General features: G+C 45.5%; 1 protein-coding gene across 1 annotated transcript in view; it reads left to right on the forward strand.

The window, feature by feature from the left end:
* LOC130022011 (zinc finger protein 345-like) overlaps positions 1 to 20,722 on the forward strand; it is a 43,357-nt gene that overhangs the window by 22,395 nt on the left and 240 nt on the right. Inside the window, exon 2 of the mRNA XM_056112737.1 lies at positions 13,588 to 14,632. Coding sequence (XP_055968712.1) covers positions 13,588 to 14,632 — 1,045 coding nt within the window. The remainder of the gene's footprint in view (positions 1 to 13,587; positions 14,633 to 20,722) is intronic.

Genomic DNA, 20,722 nt, shown 5'->3' on the forward strand with positions numbered 1-20,722 from the left:
ACGCACATTGCATTGAATCCATATATACATATATAAATATATACATATACATAAATATATATATATGTATATATATACATGTAAGGAGTGTGGCAAGGCCTTTGCTTATTTCACAGTCCCTTTGTGACACTGAAATTTTCATACTGGAGACAAACCTTATGTTTTAAAGGCGTTGGCAAAGCCTTCACTTTCCCCTAACTCCTATTTAAACATAGGAAAATTCATACTCGAAGAAAACATATGTAGGGGTGTGGGAAGATTTTTACTCAATCCTCAAGCTTTGCTGTGTGAGAAAAATTTATCCTGGATTGAGGCCTTATATATGAAATGATTGCAGGAAATTTTGATGCAATTGGCATAGCTTTCTGAACAGGAAAATTCACAATGCAGAGAAACCTCATATGTGTAAGAAATGTGGAAAGGTGTTCAGTTTGTCTTCAGCCCTTACTGCGCATGTGAAAAGTCATTTTGCAGTGAAACCTTATATCTGTCGGAGTGTGGGAAGGACTGTCCTGGATCCTCGGGCCTTATGCATAGGAGAATTCACAATGGAGAGAAGCTATATATAAATACACATATTTATATATATATGTAAGAATATATATATTTATGTAAGAAAATGGAAAGTGCATTATTCGCACCTGCGACTTTAAAGAGAATCCTGGAAAATATCCTGTAAGTAAGGAATATAGGAAGGCCTTCATGTTCCCTCAAGCTTTAGTAAGTATAAAAGTTATGCTGGATCAGTCACTTCCATAATAACAATGGCCAGCGTCAGAACAGGGCCCTGAGGTAAAACAATTTAGTTTCAACAAGTGGGTGGCGGGTTGATACAAAAGGACTATAAGGAAGGAAATAATCCTGCTACGTGTGAAAGCTTCCTGTGATAATAGTACCACAACTGAACGGTACTTGCTGATTATCCCCTGCACCATGGTTATGACAATGTCCTGGCATGTGGACTTCCCAGTATGTTAACTGGTAAATAATGGTTCTTAGTGATAAAGCAAGGTGGAAGGAATTAAATAAGAAGTAAATAGGTACAGACATTGCATTTTGCTGGGTACTGTCAAGACTCACCATGGTTTCATTCTTTGCTGTGACTCTGACGTGGCTCAGAGGCCCTGGTTTGCAGAGGATCATGGCAGAGATAAACCAGGATGCTGAGGTGAACTCTTGACATTGGATAGACAGCCAAACCTCCATTCTTCATCCCCTTCTGTGTTATGTTCTGGGAGCCACATCCCGCAGTGCTGTCCATAATTTGTGTCCAGGTAGAGCCACATGCAAGGAAGAACTTCACTCGCTGTAGCATATCTGCACTCATTGTATGCAGTTTTCCATTTGATTTACACAAATACTGAGGGTAAATGTTTTGAGACTTAACATTTTGGAAGCAGTAAAATCCTAACAATCTATTATACACCAAAATGTTAAATACCATGTAGATCTGTGCAAAAGGCCAAGCCAGTACGCAAAGTGACCAGTGTGCTTTGCTGCCTGTTAGCCCCATGCATGGCTCCATGCTGGGGGTTGTTCTGTACGCGGTGTTTTATGTACTTAATTATGTATTTTTTTAAAAAATTTTATTAGTGAAACACCATGAGGTACAGTTGTAGACTTACAAATTTTTCTGCTTGGATTTCAATTATGCAATGATCAAATATCTATCCCTCCACAATTGCCCATTTTCCACCACCACGGGTCCCAGTATCCCTCCCACCCCCATTCCCCCTATCCCACCCTGCCTCTGTGGCAGGGCATTCCCTTTAGTACTCTCTCTCCTTTTGGTGTTGTGGTTTGCAAAAGAGGCATTGAGTGGCAATCATGTTTGGTCTATAGTCTACTTTCAGCATGCTTCTCCCATCCTGGGAGGATCCTCCCAACTACCTTTATTTGGTGCTCCGTTCTCTATCTGAGCTCCCTTTTCCTCTAGAATGTGTGTTGGTGAAAACCTGACAGTTCTTAAGGGTTACTTCTGGTGGTTCCCATGCCACTATTGGGGATGTCAGGGACTGAATTCAGGTTGACCGAGTTCATGACAAGTGCCCAACACACTATACTACCCCTCGGGCCACTGTTGGTTTGAAATATTGTTTCTGAAACTGCCTCCTAGGGTTTTTCTTGTAGGCATGAGTCCACTGCTCTGGTGTTGTTAAGGGGTAGAAGCCTTTCCTCCAGTTCCAGTGTCTCTCTGGCTCTCTGGGTTGTTTCTAGAGCAGTTCCTATCTGCATCTCCAGGGCAGGCTTCAGAGTCACTGTGCAATACAGGATCAGGGGACTTCCTCTCCAGACCCCCACTTTGTGACTGAGCTCTCTAGCCACCACTTCTCAGTCCTTTATGTGAGCCCATTCCACGTGCAGTACACTTTTTTTTTCTTTTTGGGTCACACCCAGCAGTACTCAGGGGTTTCTCCTGGCTCTTCTGCACTTCTGGCCCTGCTTGGGGGACCATATAGAATCCAGATGTTGAACCTGGGTAAGCTGTGTAGAAAGCAAACCGCCTATCCACTGTGCTATCGCTCCAGCCAACCAGCCTTACACATTTACCTGCATTTTTCTAGTTCTCTGCGGAGCTGGTGCTTGACCCTTTAAGGATGCTTGCAGAAGCGAAAGTGACATCACAGCATGGCATTTAGGTGTTTGCTTGCAAGAAGCTTGATCAGCCTCCATTTGTTGTGCAGGTGACGGGTGAAGTGGCTGTCCCGCGTGGAAGGGGTCTGTGAAGGCCGGTCTCCTGGCAGGACACTAGCGGCCTCCCGTGAGTGCCCCGCCCTGCGCATCCCAGTCTCCACACTGTGAGGGGCGGGGCCAAGCCAGCTCTAAGGACACTTTTCCGCTCCTTTTTCAACCGATATCCAGGTGGTTCCTGAGGCACGCCAGGGTTTTGTGGGGGACGCGGAGCTTTGGTGAGTGCAGTGGGGGCTGTAAAGGGGCGCAGGGGTCACGGGCGTGAGTCCATGGTTCTGGGGATCCCCTGCAGCCACAGTCGCCTTCAGCTGCGCCGTAAGGCAGTGGCAGGTGGGTGCGAGGCTGAGCGTGGTGGCTACACAGCATCAAGGCTGGGCGGTCCTGACCCTCCCAGCACGGGACTGTGCTGGGCGCTGTCCTGGACGCTTTCGCCCTGACCTCAGTGCTGTAGAACCTTCAAATTCTCTTAGAGGACTGGAGAGATAGAACAGAGGTTAGGGTGTTTGCTTTGCATCAGGCCCACCCAAGTTCGATCTCCGAGCTCCACCAGGACGGGTGCCTCAGCGCAGAGTCATTAGTTTCTCGTCCATATCGCCATTGATTCCTCCAAAACTATAAAAGGCCTGTTCATTTTTGAGTGGCGGGAGGGGCAGCTCCCAAATGGCAAATAACACTGTAGCCCTCAGTCACTATTCATTAGTAGCCTTGATGTCCAGACCATCCTGTGGGCGTGGTTCTAGGGATGGTTGCGATTTGCAAATGAAAATTTACTTTGGGGCTATTTTGGTTGTATTTTGGGCGCTTCTGTGGAAGCTCGGGGCTTACTTCAGGAGCAGCACTCTGGAATACTTTTTTTTTTAAGTTCTTTATGGTTCATGTGAGATGCCGAATATCGATCTGGGTCAGCATGGGAATTGCCCCTCCCAGCTTACTATCTCTGACTCCACATTGTTGTTTTTTTCTAACGTAGGATTTCTGTATCCTAAAATCAAGTTGAAAATTGCACCACGACTCTTCCTCTCTCCCTGAGCAGGCAAAACTCGGCTATTGCACTGAGTACTGAGAGTTGTGTTCCAGTAATGTATGGGCATGCGCTGTGTGCCTTTGGTGGCCATGATTGGTCTCCCCACCCTGGCCGGTGAAGGGTGACAGAGGATCGAAGAAGGAAACGGGCCCAGGCTCTTGGTGATCTGCTGGATATTAACCCACAGTGTTTTAGGCTTCAGATATGAATTGCCCCTTTTCCTTCTTCCAGAGAAGCTTATCATGTCCTTGCTAACATCTCTAATTTAGTTAAAGTTTATCTTTAACATTTCCTTTGTATGTAACAGTTCCCTCGCGTTGTCTCAGTTCCCCAGGTCAGTCTTGATTACTTATAAACCATAACTTTCTGGTAATTCTCAACTTTGTATTTGTACTGCTTTGTAGTTGAAGTGGCTGTGTATTTGTACCTGCTTTCCTGTTTCCCCTATAGTTTTTTATGTTTTTACTCTACAGCACTGTTCTTTGGTTAAACACAGAAAGACCATCGATGCTTATACTCCTAATATTTGGGAGTTGATGGACTCAAGTATATCCACTCCTGGGCATAATTGCTTGGTCATAATTACTTGACTCGAGCTTCAGTTTCTGTAGCTCCTAACACACCAAAAGGGAGGTTCTGCCGTGGGACTTGGATGGACCCGGGGCAAGTGGGAAAACTACCCTGGCTTCGGAATGGAACATTCTAGAATGCACGTATGCATGGTCTTGATGCAAACTGTTACAACGTTAGAGATAGGACCCCCATGGGGAAGGACAAGCTGAACTGGCCTGAAGACTTAGTCTGGGATTTACAGTAAGAGCCTTGCTTGCTCTCAGAGCCCATAGAAGTAAGTGTTAAAAGCTTTATATGCTCTGGGGGCTGGAGAGATAGCACAGCGGGTAGTGTGTTTGCCTTGCAGGCAGCCGACCTGGGTTTGATTTCCAACATCCCTTATGGTACCCTGAGAAGTGCCAGGAGTAACTCCTGAGCGCAGAGCTAGGAGTATCCCCTTGTATCACCGGGTGTGACCCAAAAAAGAAAAAAAAAGCCTTATTTGCTGTCAAAGCCCAGAGAATTAAGTTTTGTCATCTTTGTCTCTTACTGTCTTTATCCAAACAACTACAAGTGTTGATAACTTATACAACTAGAGGAAAAGATAAGAGACAGAGTGTCTCCTTAGGTGAATCTCCCCCATGAGAATTTCCTCTGCCAAATATTTATCTGCGTAAATGATCAGTTATTCCTATGTCCTTACCTCATGCCCCCTCAGATGTTCTAAAAGTATGGTAGCTGTTCTGCAATAAACAGGTCACTTTTACCATCAGGATGTGATTTCCTGTCTTCCTTTCACTCTGTCTCTGTTGGGAAGGGTTCCAGAGTTGTGGAGGGAGCGCTGGGCTACCAACACCTCACCGCACCCCCACATTATACGTTGTGGACTCACAGTGATGAGTTGCTCTTTATTCCGTTCTCCTATGTACCTATACCAGTCTCCCACTGCTCCTCATTCCCTCTCCTGACCTGTCTTCCACAGCCTTTATTCTCCAGCCCATCCCACAGAGTTATGGGTAGCAAATACACAGAGATGTGGTTGTACAATCAAAGGATGTAAAGCCCTTCCCTCAGGGGAAACTTCTAGGACAAAAATCTAACTTGAAGGAGAGATCAGCTCAAGGGCTCAAGGGCAGGATTTTCTCTAAGGACATATTTTTTTCTTTGCTTAGTTAATATTCATTGAAACAGTCATCTTAAATTTACACTTACTCTTTCTGTTCATTTTGAATGGACACAGTAAGAGGTATATTAAGTTTATAGGGTGTCTCCTATAGCTCCCAGACTACACTCCCCAGGACAGGTTAGTCCATCCTAAGCACAGAAGGATCCTTATTCAGTTGCTCATGTTTGGAACATAATGGAATTTGTTATGGTGCTTACCTGTTCCTTTTCAATGCCAGGATAGCTCACATCTATCCTGTGTCCATTTAGTCTCTTGCTTTTGGGGTGCGAAGAATAAAGGGGAGCTGAGGTTTAAGTCTCATAAACATGACAATGCCCAGGAGTATATAGTGTCTGCAGTCAATTAACTCTGAAGTTACAAAAGCATAATATTGCCTTCCTTTTTATATACAAAGCTGAGGGCTGGGGGCATGGCCATCCCAATCCTCCCAGCACAATCTTCCCAACCTGGGACTGCACTGGTCCTTGTCCAGGAGCAAAAAAGGATATTTTTTTTCTAACGTAAACTCTAGAGGATATAAAGGAAAGAGAAAGTCAACATTTTATTTACAAATACAAAATCCAGAGATCTCTGAAGAATCTGACTTTACAATTCACAGGTTGTGGTTATGGGAAATGGGTGAATAATGTATAGGGGAAGCAGAGCACAGGGAAGTTAAAGATGAATACTAAGGAAATGGGAGTGATTGTGATGGTTATTACTCAGTTAGCCTCAGCACCTTGTAGCAGATGAGAAACGATGAACCAATATTAAACCTAAATTGTTTAGAACTAGAATCCAACCAGGGTAGAGGGTTTTGTTTTTTTAAGCAAGAAAGTTTTGGTTTTCCAGGAGTCAGGACATTTGCTCAGAAATCTCACTGGGTGTGGTAGAAGCACATTTACTTAGGGCTGTAGCCATAGTACAGTGAGTACGAATTTAACCATCCAAGCAATCGACCCAAATTCTATCCCCTGCTTCCCATAATGTCTGTACCAGAGTGATTCCTGCGTATAGAGCTAGGAGTAAGCACTGAATCTGCCGGTTGTGGCCCCAAAACAAAAATCACACAAAGTCACAGTTATATATACAAATATATATGCACAAACAATGGTGAAAGAACAATAGGGATTCAGAAGAAACTGTGAGTTTCTGTAGGAAGGATAGATCAAAAATAGGGGATTTTTTTTTCTTTTTTGGGTCACACCTGGCGATGCACAGGAATTACTCTTGGCTTTGCACTGACGAGTGCTCAGGGGACCACATGGGATGCTGGAAATCGAACCTGGGTTGGTCGCGTGCAAGGCAAACACACTACCCGCTGTGCTGTCTCTCCAGCCCCAAGGATAGGGAAGTTTTAAGGACCAGAAATTTGAGTCTTTTAATGTTTCACTCTCAAATTTGTCTTTGTACATCATTTTTCCCCCCTTCGGTAGAATTTGCCTTTTTTCTTGTTATATTTTTCACCGCAGCCTACAGTGCTCAGTGTTTACTCTTGTCTCTGAGCTCGGGGATCATTTGACAGGAGTCAGGGTAACATTCTGTGTTTAGATAACATTGATTCGATGTTAGTTGACAACTGCAGGATCAGGGGACTTCTCCTTACCCCCAATCCCACAGTGTGTGACCGAACAGTCCAGCATTTGCCTCTCCACTCCTCTATTCGAGTCCATCCCCCTTGCAGCACAGATTCACCTGGGTGGCAAAAAGGTTCTCAGTGCTTAGACTCTGGCTCTTTAAGGTACCTAATTGAAATGGACGTGATGTCATAAGTGATGTCATAAATGTCATGGTTCATTTTCCATTCCTGACTCAGACACTGGGGCTGTGGCTCACTTGGCAAAGGACAAGTATATTTGCTCCCCATCCTGGAAGGGGGACTCTGAAGAAGGATTTAGTTGCAGGATTCGAGCAACCTCCTGTGAGCAACCTGCGCCTTCCCATTTCCACACTCTGAGCCGAGGGGCCGAGCCAACTTGGGGGGCACTTTTGCGCTGGTTTTTCACTTGTTCGTCAACATCAAGGTGGATCGTGAGGTGTGATGGAGGTTTTAGGGGGACGCAGAGCTTTGGGGGTGCGGTGGGGGCTGTCTCAGGGTTCAGGAGTGACAGTTGTGAGTTTGTGATTCTGGGGTGCCTCTTTCGCCATGATTGTCTCCAGCTCTGGGATAGGGCAACAGTGGGTGAATGCGGGAATCATCTGAGGGCTTGGCTATTCCAATCGTCCAGCAGTCCCATGTTTGAACCATTGGCCCTAAGCTCGCTTCTGTAGAATCTCCAGATTTGAGGAGCAGAGCTTCAGCCCCTCCACCTAATTGCAGGAGACCTGTTACTGGTCATCTTCCTTGTCTGCCGTGATAACCGCGATCATGCGGGGTATATGGGGCGGGGGGGAGGGGGCCTGCAGGTGGCAGAGGTTTGCCAATGAAAATGTATTTCGGGGGCTATTTTTGGTTCTTTATATTTTAGGGGGGAGAGAGAGCAAGTACGCGGAGATGCTCATGAGTTACTCGAGTGTCTAAGCTCAGGTATTATCCCTGGCGCTGCTGGGGGCCATAGGGGATACAGAGGATTGATTGGTTCATCTAGTCAAGCACCCAGTTCACATTATTGCCTTCTAACCACAATACCCGTGTATCTTTTTCTGGTTCATGAGTTTCAGGTCCCTCACATCAAGCTGCAAAGCACGCCTGACTCTTCATCTCTCCCTGAGCAAACGACACCTGCCATTGTGGTAAATACTGAGGTCCCCAAGGACAGATTGCCCAGGTGCATGTCCTTATCCACCCTGCAAGTGAGTGTCGAAGGTTTGTTCACTCTAAGTCACATGGTGGAGCCACATTCCAGGCTACGGTTCCCATGGGGCAGCACTGCTGCCAGCCTGCAGGGGGGCGCTAGTATTCGGGAACTCCTGGGCTGAGAGTCGGCCCCTGGAAGGGCCCACAGGGACTTTCCTGTGGGAGACAGAGAGGAATCCGGGGATCAGAGAAGGCTGTCTTTTCCTCCCCTGTAGCCTGGGCCCAGTCTCCTCTCCTGAAGTGCAGCACAGATGCCAACAAAATTTGCATTCCCAGCGGAGACAGGAGCCTCTGCCATTGTCTCCCAGAGGTGGAATTGTGAGGCTGTGCCCGAGGGTGTGGCTGGTCTGAGCTCAGGAGTGTGAGGAGGTGCTGCTCTCTGGTGCTCACTGTTCTTACTTCTCCAGTTCTTTGCACGGAGCCTCCTGCGGATCCTCAGAACGACAGTGATAGGAGAAGATGGTGACGCGGCTTCTGAAAAACCGTCCCCAGGTAGGAGTAGATGGATAGAATGACATGAGATAGTACCAGGAGTGCCCCGGCTTCCAGGGCCATCTATTTGGATTTCTTTTGGATGGATTCCAAGATGAGACTTCCGATCGGATCGTCCCATTCTGCTGTTTGAAGCTGCTTTTGTGTATGTTTGTTTTGTTTTATTTGGCTTTGGGGCCAACCCAGTGGTGCATGAGGAGTACTCAAAGCTCAGTGCTCAATGTTCATTCCTGACAGGTCTAGGTGACCAATGGGATGCTGGAGGTCCAAAGGTTTCATCTTGGGTTTTCTGTTTTATTTGGGGTAGCAGAGCAAGAATTCTTGCAATCATTCCTTGTGCTGCACTCTGGCATTGCCCCTGGCAGTGCTTGTGGGACCATATGGGATGTTGAGGATCGCCAGTCCTACATGCTCTCCCTGGAACAGCTGTCCTGTTATGCCAACCTGCTGCTTTGGTTTCTTTTGCATTGTTTTTGTCATCAGCTGTCCTCTTGACTGTGTGCTCTGGATTCACAACTGACTGGCCTCAGAGCACCCTGGGGTGTACTGGCCCTGTTTGCGCCCTGGAAACTACAGTGACTTGGGCCCCCAGACTTGCTTTTCTCTTGTTTTGTCCTTCCTACTTTGGAGAGACTACCTGCTCAGTCATATAGTCTTACATTCACATAATTTTTTGTGTGGATTTCTGGGCATGCGCTGATCCCAAGGAGAAAGAGCCAAGGATCTCTGAGGCCAGCAGAGATGTTGGGGTCCAGAAACTTCTACCTTCTTTGAGCGGGATTTGGGGCAGTCCTGAGCAGTGAGTTCCTACAGGCACACATGCCATGCACTGCTCTGAGTAGTTGTCTATATGGACTGTCGAGTTCTCAATCCTAGTGGTCATGTGCTGTGGGAGTGCAGCGGTGAGCGTGCAGTGGTTTTTGCTACACCCAGGGATAGTCTTTTGGATCGTACAAGTCTGTGTTCAGGTGATCCTCTCTACAGTGCTCACTGGACCAGTGGTGCACAAATTGGTCCTGGGGTTACCAGGAAAGGCAGATACATCCAAGAACCTTCTGTATAACGTCCTCCCACTTTAGCAGAACTAGCTGACTTATGTGATTTCTGGGACCCGTCAGTCATGCGTGTGTATGGAGGCTGTTCATTCGGAGGGGAGAGGACAAGCGACAATATAGGACCCTGGGACCTGGCCTCAGAGTAGTGGGAATGAGGCTAAGATAGACTCTGACTCCCACCCTTCCTGTGTGCTGAATCAGGACGCAGTGACCTTCCATGACGTGGCTGTGAACTTCACCCCGGAGGAATGGTCATACTTGGCGACCTCTCAGCAGAAGCTCTACAGGGACGTGTTGCTGGAGACCTACCAGCATCTGCAGGCTGTCGGTGAGAACAGTGTGGAGCCAACTTTGTCTGAAAAGACCCACGTGTGCTCCCTGGGGTTGGGCGGCAGCTGTGTGTCCAACAGTAGCTCTGTGACAGGTTGGGATGTTGGACAGCCGCGCAGTAGCTGTTCCCTCCCTGGTTTATTTTTAGGGTTCACCTATATATACTCAGGGCTTCCTCTCATCTTTGTCCTCAGAAATCATTCTTGTGGGGTAGCGGTACTCTATGGGGTGATTCAGATCAACCCGTTTCAACTGTGCCCATGGGAAGATCCCTATCTGCCCAGTTATCGCCCAGGTCCCTTTAAATAGTTCCATCCATTGGTGAATCAATTTACTTTGTGTACTACACGAATTTTTGTGTGTTTAATTGGTTTTGCTGTTGCCTTTGTTTGTGAGGCACAGTCCACAATTCTCCTGGCTCTGTGCTAACGGATGACTCCTAAGAGTGCTCAGGGGCCATGGGGTACCGTGGACTTGGCAACTTAAAATGTTGGTGCCTCACCACAGGATTTGCTATCTCGTCTCTCAACTCATTACTCGCTGCCCTATTTCAGTACTTGGATTTACTTCTAATGGTTCTTGTGAGACTTCCGCAGGACTTAGGATTTGCTCCTGTACTCTGCACTCAGGAATCACTCCTGGCTGGCATGAGGGACCCTAGATGATATCAGGTATTGCAACTGGATTGGCCGTGAGAAACTCCTGCAGTGCTCTCTTTCTGGATACATTTTTTAGCTTAAAAAAATAAGGGTCTCTTACCAGCCTTGGCCATTTCCATATTTATTATGCACTTAGTTTTACTGAAATCCATGATGAGTTCGTGAGGTGGTCAGGAAACTCCATGTGCTGCTGGGCCTAGAAAGACAGTACAGGGAGGAAAGTGATTTTCTTGCAAGCGGCACACCGTGGGTAAAATCCCCGGCATCCCATATCATCCCCCAGCACCAGCAGCAGTAATTTCTGAATACAGAGTCAGGAATCACCTCTGATCATTGCCAGGTGAGACCCCAAACAAGACAAAAACCAACAACATACTGAGCTGATCAACCCCCCTGTCGGCCATACACAAGGCCATGTCTAGAGTATTTGTGGTATTTTCCTGGGTCTTACCTCTCGAATGACTAGAAATATGTGGCATTTTGGAAATGGACATTCTGTTTATGCCTTTCAGATATTTGCACAGTTATATCAGGAAAACATGGGTATTTACCTTTCACGTTTTCCCTGTCACTTATCCATGCCTCTGTCTCTGTCGGGGCAGGACACTCTGGGATGAAGCCTGCGGTGATCTCCTGGCTGGAAGGAGGAGCCCTGAGTTCGGGGAAGAGAGGTGTGTGTGCAGGTGAGTGTCTGAGGGCCCTTCCTGGCTCAGGTCCTGTGCAGTGTATGGGTGACCTGAGCATGTATGAAACACGTTGCTGAGACCGGGGCCTTGGTCTCCTGGATCCTTGGGTCTGTGCCGCACTCACGCTGCTCTTCATTCCTCTGGACTGTCAGTCACAGAATGATCCTATAATTTGCTTCCATGGCTTTTGAATAAGTAAGACCATAATAGTTTGGATGTGAATGATAGTACAGCAGGGAGTGCCTTGCAGTTCTTGACGGTGACCTGTTCAATAATTTGTTCAATAACCTGGTTCCCCAAACATTATTAGGTCTGCTCAAAAACAAAAACAAAACCTAGTGTAGAATTGCCAAGATACTCACAGTTTTCCACTCTCCGAATCTTTTCTTTAGTGTGGGACTCTTTGGACTTTGAGAACCACAGAGATGTACTCTTAACTACATGGCATCATTTTGCTACATTTTTTGACATGTGCTTGAATTGCATGTTTTGTTCAGTTTCAGAAATGAAACCGCGACTTCAGGATTTGGCATTACAGCACTTTGATTTGGGAATGGGATCAGCAAGTACGAGTGAGTTGGTAAGATTAACTAATTCAGAATAAATATTATTATGCCAGCAGGAGTGGACCAACTATGTGATTGTTAAGGTGGAAGGCTGGGAGTGGCAGGGAGGAATTCCAAAGCCTGATTCTTGGAGTAGAGGACCCTTAGCTTCACTAGGTGCTGAAATCAACCATGTATAAAAATACTGTGAGTTTTAATTTTCTTGACAGTGGTAGTTGTATATAAAGCCAATTTGTGGGCCCTGTAGATCGTGCAGTGAGAAATATACTTTCTTTGCACGCGTTATAGACACCATAGACCCACAGAACTGATCCTAGACACTGCATGCTGTGCCCCTCCACCCAACCAACCCCCACTAAATAGAAACTACAAAACAGATAGACGAAAAAACTTCATTGATCCTGAAAGCCATCACTTGTGGTGAGAGCTTTGCAATGGCCACGTGGTCTGTCTCAGCTGCGTGATGATGTAGCGTTGTCTTCACCCCTGCATCAAAGGTTCCACGCTAAACTTTAATCAAATCCACATGTGAATCTATTTCATTTTCTATTGAAATGGATGAATCTGTTTTCTATAGAAGGAATTATTCCAGTTGTATTCCTTCATTAATTTAAATGGGGGAAAGTCACAAAATTTACTGACTCTGCATCCATCAATTTTGTGTGTCCAACTTACAGTAACATGAAGTTATTCTATAGTAAGACAATTCATATATCAGTAATTGCATTTGTGTGGTGCATATGTGTGAAAGCACATCTGAAGGGCTCAGATTTTTGACAGGAAGACTCAGTGAATAAGTCAATAATTAGAATCCTCTGTTGTTCTACAGGAAAGCTGTCACCCCGAGTGGAATGTCTCTGATCCTGCACTGTATGATAATGTCTCGAGTGAGCAATCCTGCCTTCAGCCCCATGAGGACACCGAGACAGGCGGGATGTCTTCTGAGGGTGATCAGAATGGCGAGAGCTACCTCACTCTGAAGAAGCCATCTCCTGGAAAAAGTTCCTTGGAGTGTGTTATTCTCAGTTCACAGGCACAACATTCCCCAGGGGGGCAGCTGCTAGGGAGAGGAGCACTGTTTATAGTGAGTCCCTTACAGCAACATACCCTCAACCAAAGTCACCGTGAGCAGAACCCATCTAAGTGTAAGGAATGTTGGGGAGCCTCCCCATGTTCTCAGCACTGTGGTGTTCCCTTAGAAAACCACAGTGGACAGAATCCCCAGAAAAGTCAGCGCCGAGAACAAAGTGTGAGTCAAGGGTTACTTCATCATGACCATATGAAAATAAATTCAGGAGCGAAACCTTTTGCATGTGAAGAATGTGGGAAGGCCTTCGATCAATCATCACATCTTATTATGCATAGGAGAATTCATACAGGAAAGAAACCTCATGAATGTCAGGCATGTGGAAAGGCCTTTATTCAGAACTCGAGTCTTAATAGACCTATGAAAACTCATAGTGGAGAGAAGCCTTCTATATGTCAGGAGTGTGATAATGCCTTTACTCGATCCTCAGGCCTCAGTATACATAGAAGTATTCACACTGGAGAGAAACCATATATATGTAAGGAATGTGGAAAGGCCTTTGCGAAAGCCTCAAGTCTTAGTGTACATAGGAGAATTCACACTGGAGAGAAACCGTATATATGTAAGGAATGTGGGAAGACCTTTGCTGTAGCCTCAAGTCTTAGTGTACATAGGAGAATTCACACTGGAGAGAAACCGTATATATGTAAGGAATGTGGAAAGGCCTTTGCTAGAGCCTCAAGACTTAATTTACATAGGAGAATTCACACTGGAGAGAAACCATATATATGTAAGGAATGTGGGAAGGCCTTTGCTGAATCATCAAGACTTAGTGTACATAGAAGAATTCACACTGGTGAGAAACCATATATATGTAAGGAATGTGGAAAGGCCTTTGCGAAAGCCTCAAGTCTTAGTGTACATAGGAGAATTCACACTGGAGAGAAACCGTATATATGTAAGGAATGTGGGAAGACCTTTGCTGTAGCCTCAAGTCTTAGTGTACATAGGAGAATTCACACTGGAGAGAAACCGTATATATGTAAGGAATGTGGAAAGGCCTTTGCTGTAGCCTCAAACCTTAGTGCACATAGGAGAATTCACACTGGAGTGAAACCGTATATATGTAAGGAATGTGGAAAGGCCTTTGCTTTGGCCTCAAGACTTAGTGAACATAGGAAAATTCACACTGGAGAGAGACCATATATATGTAAGGAATGTGGGAAGGCCTTTGCTATAGCCTCAAAACTTACAGTACATAGGAGAATTCACACTGGAGAGAAACCGTATATATGTAAGGAATGTGGGAAGTCCTTTGCAGAAGCCTCAATCCTTAGTGTACATAGGAGAATTCACACTGAAGAGAAACTGTATATATGTAAGGAATGTGGGAAGGCCTTTGCTACAGCCTCAAGACTTAGTCTACATAGGACAATTCACACTGGAGAGAAACCGTATATATGTAAGGAATGTGGGAAGGCCTTTGCTTTGGCATCAAGACTTAGTGTACATAGGAGAATTCACACTGGAGAGAAACCGTATATATGTAAGGAATGTGGGAAGGCCTTCGCTGGAGCCTCTACACTTCGTGAACATAGGAAAATTCCACACTGGAGAGAAACTATATATATGTAAGGAATGTTGGAAGGACTTTGCTGGATTATCAAGACTTACTGCACATATGAAAATTCATCTCAGAGAGAACCCTCATCAGTGTCAGACCTGTGGGAAGGGATTCACATGGTTCTCTTCCCTTACTCTACAGATGAGAATTCATAATGGAGAGAAGACTTAGATATGTCTGGAGTGCGAAAAGGTCTTTAATTCATCCTCACAATTGACTGTACATAGGAGAATTCACAGTGGAGAGACACCGTATATATGTAAGGAATGTGGGAAGTCCTTTCCTGAAGCCTCAAGCCTTAATGTACATAGGAGAATTCACACTGGAGAGAAACTATATTTGTAAAGAATGTGCGAAGGCCTCTGTATGTCCTCAATACTTAATTTACATAGGAGAATACACACAGGAGAGAAACTGTATACATATAAGAAGTGTGGAAAGGCCTTTTGATAACCCTCAGAAGTAGTGTGCATAGGAGCATTCATGCCGGAAAAAAAACCTTATATATGCGAGGAATATTGGAAGGCCTTCTGCCATTCTGAATCCTTGCTAAGTACAAGAATATTCACAGTGGAGGGAAACCTTATCCGTGTCAGACTTGTGGGAAGGCCTGCCTTCATTTGGTGCTATCCAGAAATACAAAGACAAATCTCAAAACCCAGCGCCTTTTAGCAGAAATGCCTCTGGACCCTGCAGTAAGTTACTGTCCCCGGTACACTCCAGGGGGAATTGGTGCTGTTCCCCCAACGACTCCCACTTGGCGGCTCAGTGGCCTCAATCCTCCAAAGGCCTTTGGAAAGTTAGGTTTGGACCCACACTCACGAAGCTACGTGGGGACTCTCAGGATGGGGTGGAGCCGGCCAATTCCTCCCCACCCCAACAAGAGCCTAAGCGATTCCCACGAACCGCCTCTCTGACTCATGATAAAGCTGTTTAATGGCCATAATCCCAGAGACTCAGGCACAAATCTCGGAAGCCAGCAGGTTTTGGCAGAAATCCCTCCAGATTTAGTTGTTAAAATTTCAGAATTTCAAAATTATATGTTATTTATAACCAGCAATCGAAAAAGAATTGTCTACTGTTGCATTTTCGCCAGACCTGAGTGCTGGGGTAAAAATCCCAAATAATAATGGTGGGTCTCATGTCAAAATATTGAATGTAATCAAAGTAGTAAGAAGAATGTGGAAATTATCTGCCCCACAGGTAGGGGGAGGTGTGGAATGGCAGTATACTTGGGTTTTTAGTGGTGGAAAATAGGCACGGTGAAGGGACGGGTGTTTCATTGTATGACGAAAAATTAAACCTGAAAGCTTTGTAATTGCTCTCCCATTTTTTCCCGTTTTCTCCCATTTATTTAGAAATGGCCAGAGGAATAGTAGAGCAAGGATGCTTGCCTTGCATGTGGCCAACCCAGGAGTTCTCCAGTCCACAACATCTTTGAGTTGCTCATTGGACATTGAGTATCCCCTTCTCATCCCTAGAACATGTGATATGGGGGTGTGGCATGGGGGTAGGGGTATCTTCTCCCAGGATCTGTTCATTATGGAGAGATCCTGTTCTTTCCTTTCTTGACTTTGTTGTCATTCTTCCTCACCTGTCAGTTATGTCGAGTAGTACATGTGTTTCAAAGCCCTTGTGTTCCCGGCTATAACTAGCCTGACTGTACACGGAAAGGGCCGGGTGCCCTTTCTGGACTCTGCTCAGTCAATCTGACACCATGCATATCTTTGCCTTTGTATCATTGCCATGTTTTTTTGAATATGGGAAGAAATTGAGTGTTCTTTTGTTTTGGGGCCTGGGGATGATCAGCAATTATTCCTGGTGATTCTCATAAGTTGCTTTTGGCAGTGTTCAAGGATCAACCCCTGTCAGCCTCATGCAAGTCAAATGCCTACCTGCTCTACGCTTGTACGCACCAAAAATTGTTTTATTGTGTGTATGTTAAATTGTGACTGTGAGCCCATAGTGAAGTTAATTAGGACCAGAAGAGCAGTGCATCACTGTGGGTGCTCGCCTTACAGATGCCACCTACCTTCGATGTCCAGCATCCCCTATGGTATCCCAAGCATCACTGGGTCTGATTAAAAACAAAACCCAAAAGGATTTTTTGGGGATTGCCAAGCTCCTCCTAGCAACATTTCCCACAGATTTTCCATTTCTGTAGGTTTGTTTTGACTGTGAGAACTATGGAGATGTCCTCCACCTGCTTGGTCATTCTACTGCATCCCATTCAATATTGGACTAATTCTCATTGTGCATTTTGTTTGATTTCAGAACTCAAATCACAGGTTCAGGATATGGCATTACAGCAATTTCTTTAGGAAACAGGTGTGCTGTAAGATTCTCTTGTTGAAACTAACTATTATGCCATTGGATTGCTCAGTGGACCGAGCATGCGACTTGAAAGGTGGGGTCCGGCTCCATCCCCACAACCACATCTATGGTCTCAGCATCACAGGAGAAATATCGGAGCCTAATGCTGGGACTAGAGGGTCTTTAACCTCAGTGGGTACTGCAATCTGGAAATTTATTTTATTGTATTGTTTTTTTAAAGTTTTCATTAAAGTGCTAGTATTTTAAAAGTTTTTAGTAGTTGTATTTAGGCGTACAATAATTGAACACCAATCCCTGCATCAGCTTCCCTCTACCCATGTTCCCGTATTCCCTCCCCACCCCAGTCCCCACTCTACCCCCGCCTGTCATCTGGACAAGCACATGACTAGGTTTCAGTGGTCACAGCTTAGATCTCTTGTTTTCAGTTCTGTTGCATCTGTATTTTGGGTAAATGGCTACACCCCTCACTCATGTTACTGGCATAAATGAATCCCTGATCCCTGTAAACTTCTGGTTCTCTTCCGCCCCAAATTTCTTTCCTTCTTTGTCCGCCTTCTCTCTAAACACTGGAATCAGGGATGATTGAAGCAGCCCCTTTACAGTACATTTCCACATTCAGTGTTCGGTATTCCACCAATGAGTGAACATCATCCAGTTTTTTTTTTTTTGTTTTGTTTTTATGGCTAACTTCAGTCAAGACAGTATATTCCAGTTCCAACCGTGTTGCTGCATGAAAGAAGTAATTCTAAAACCTAAAATATAGATCACTTGATCAACCTTTATTCATCGATTTATTCGAGTGGGTGCCAGTAACATCTCCATGCATCCCTGTTGCGTGCTAGTGTAGCCCAATGGCATCTGTTCGTTCTAGGAACATGCAGAGCCTCAAACTGATCATTCAGGGTCTTGACGAAGAAGTCTGACCATCTTGTAGGTGGACGTCCACGCGATCTGTTGACGTGCTGTGGAATCCAGTCAGTAATGGCTCTAGGCCAGTGGTTGTCTGCAAACCTCAGTACGTGTCCAGCCCATCTGATTTTTGATGCCTTGGCAGATGAGACAGTGTCCCTGATTCTTGACCATTGACAGAGATCAGAACTCCAGATTCTATCTCTCATTTGAGTCATGCGTGATATTCCAAGCATAGCTCTTTCGATTCCTCTTTGAGAGACCCGAGTAGCGTTCTCATCCTGTTTTCATAGGGCCCAGGTCTCTGAAGCATATGTTAATGCAGGAATAACAGTGGAATCGAAGAGATGTGCTTGTAGCTGGAGGTTCTTTGTCCTCTTAGTTATTTCTTCAACGCTCTTGAAAGCATTCCAAGCCGCTCTCTTCCTCCTGCATAACTCAGGTACCAGGTCATTCATGTTGATTTCTCGAACTAGGTATATATACCTGTTGCAATCGGAGATGGTGGTTCCATTGAGAGCGAATGGAGCATCAGGAACAAGGCTGTTTCTCATAAACATTGTCTTTGTAGGATTCAGCTGTAGTTCAATCTTTCCACACTCACGGTCGAAGTAGGTCTGCATTTGTGCCTCTTGGCTGATGTCTTGTGTTATTACAACGATGCCATCAGCAAAGTGGAGGTGGTGTAGTTGCCGACCATCTATCTTCACTCCCATTCCTTCCCATTCCAGTCGTCGCATGATGTTCTTGAGGGTGGCACTGAAGAGTTTTGGTGAAATGGTATCACCGTGCCGAACCCCTCTCTTGACATGGATGATTACTTCTTTGTAGAATGGTGAGATCCTGGTAGTGAATCCATAATAGAGCTCACGGAGGATCCTGATGTATTGAGTTTGTAAACCCTGATTGGCTAGGGCTTCTATGACCGCTTCCATCTCAACAGAATCAAAGGCCTTCTTTAAATCAATGAACGTTAGACAGAGCGGCATCTTGAACTCCTGGGAAAGCTCAATGAGCTTAGTAATCATGTGGATATGGTAGATGGTACTGAATCCTTTTCAGAACCCAGCTTTTTCATAAGGTTGTTCTTCATCTAGTGTTCTGATAATCCTATTCAGGATGACTCGAGTGAACAGTTTGTAGATGACAGACAATAGGCAGATTGGGCGATAGTTGCCAATGTTGTGGATGTCTCCCTTCTTGTATAGTAGTACAGTCTTACTGGTTTTCCATTGGAATGGAACCTTGCATTCTGACAGCGTGTGAAGAGCCGAGCCAGTGTATTGATGAGTACTGATGGTAAGTTCTTCAGGTGTTCAGGTCTGATCTTGTCTGGGCCAGGTGCTCTTTGTTTCTTTACCGATGAGATGGCGTGTTGAATTTCGGAAGGGGGAACATTGGGAACAATATATCCATTGCGCAGTAAGTGGTATGTGGGCAGTTGGACGTGGCTATTAAAGAGATCTGAGTAGAATTCATAAATAATCTTCTGATTGCCCTTCTGAAAGATGTGATAGATCCATCAGGATGTTGGAGGGCAGTCATCTTGGTCTTGTAGTTGGTGAAGGACAGGCGGGCATTACAAATGCTTTTCCCAGCTTCTGCCGCATCTACCAGCATCAGTGTTCTCCTGTCTTTGAGATCATCATTGATGACTTCTCTGCATTGTTTTGCCAGCTCGGACATTCGCTTGCGGTTGCCTGACGCATGTGCCAAGCCACGTTGGCGAATAAGTTCAAGAGTGTTTGAAGAAAGGCAGTTTTTTCCTGGTTATCTCTCGCGGCCCTGAGAGTCCCAGCAGCAGGAATCCCTGAGCAATGCTGGTGTGACCCTCTCTCCACCTAAGTGAATAGATCAAGATAACAGAAAACTCATTGATCCTCGAGAGATATCTGCTTTAGGTGAGATGTTTTCAAAGGTCTGTCTCGGCTGTGAGGGGATGCATCATTGCCTTCACACGTGTATCCCACTAAGCTATCCCACTAAGCTCCACACTAAGCTAGTACCAATCCCAGTCTCGGGCCCCTTTTATTTTCACTCAAAACTGGTGCTTCCATTTTCTGCAGAGGGAGTAATTTCCATTACTGTGTCTGTTCTTAGAGTTGGAAAAATAATACACAGCTATGTGACCTGCTGTCGGTCTATTTTGCTTGTCCATCTTGCTGAAACATTAGGTCGTTGCCTGGAAAATCCATCCACGTGTCAGAATTGCAACCAAGTTGGGTTAATGTTAGAAACCAACTTGCAGGTCTAGAATTTTTTTTTGACCAGAAGACTATCAGGCACAGCACAGTAATTGGAATCCTTCTCTGCTTTTCCTTGGGTAGAAACAGCCCAGGTGGAATTCTTCTGGTCATGCACACTGTGACAAAATCTCGAGTGAGCATTTATGCCCTCAGCCTCATGAGGATGCCAAGACAGGTAGGATGTCTTCTGTGGGTTACCAGTAGGAAGTGAGCACCCACGCTTGAAAACAAGCGCTCCACTGGGAAAAGATATTCGGAGACTGTTCTGCTAAGTTCATGAACACAAACCGCCCCAGGAAAGAAGCCCCTGGACTGTGGGAGTGGAGCACTGTTTATAGTGAGTCCAGTTATGTATCCCACAAGATATGAAGACTGGAATCAAACCCAGATTACCCAATTGAAAGAAAGCTCTCACACTCTTTGGCTCTCCAGACAGCCCCACCATCATGCCCGAGTGCTTCCTGAGTGCAGAGCCAGGAGAACCTCTGCGCGTTGCTGAATTTGTGGCCCCCATACCATGAACAAACCTAATAAAAACAAAACAGCCTCAGTCCCTTATTGAAGG

The sequence above is a fragment of the Sorex fumeus genome, unplaced genomic scaffold, assembly GCF_029834395.1.
Source record: "Sorex fumeus unplaced genomic scaffold, SorFum_2.1 ptg000019l, whole genome shotgun sequence".
Taxonomy (NCBI): Eukaryota; Metazoa; Chordata; class Mammalia; order Eulipotyphla; family Soricidae; genus Sorex; species Sorex fumeus.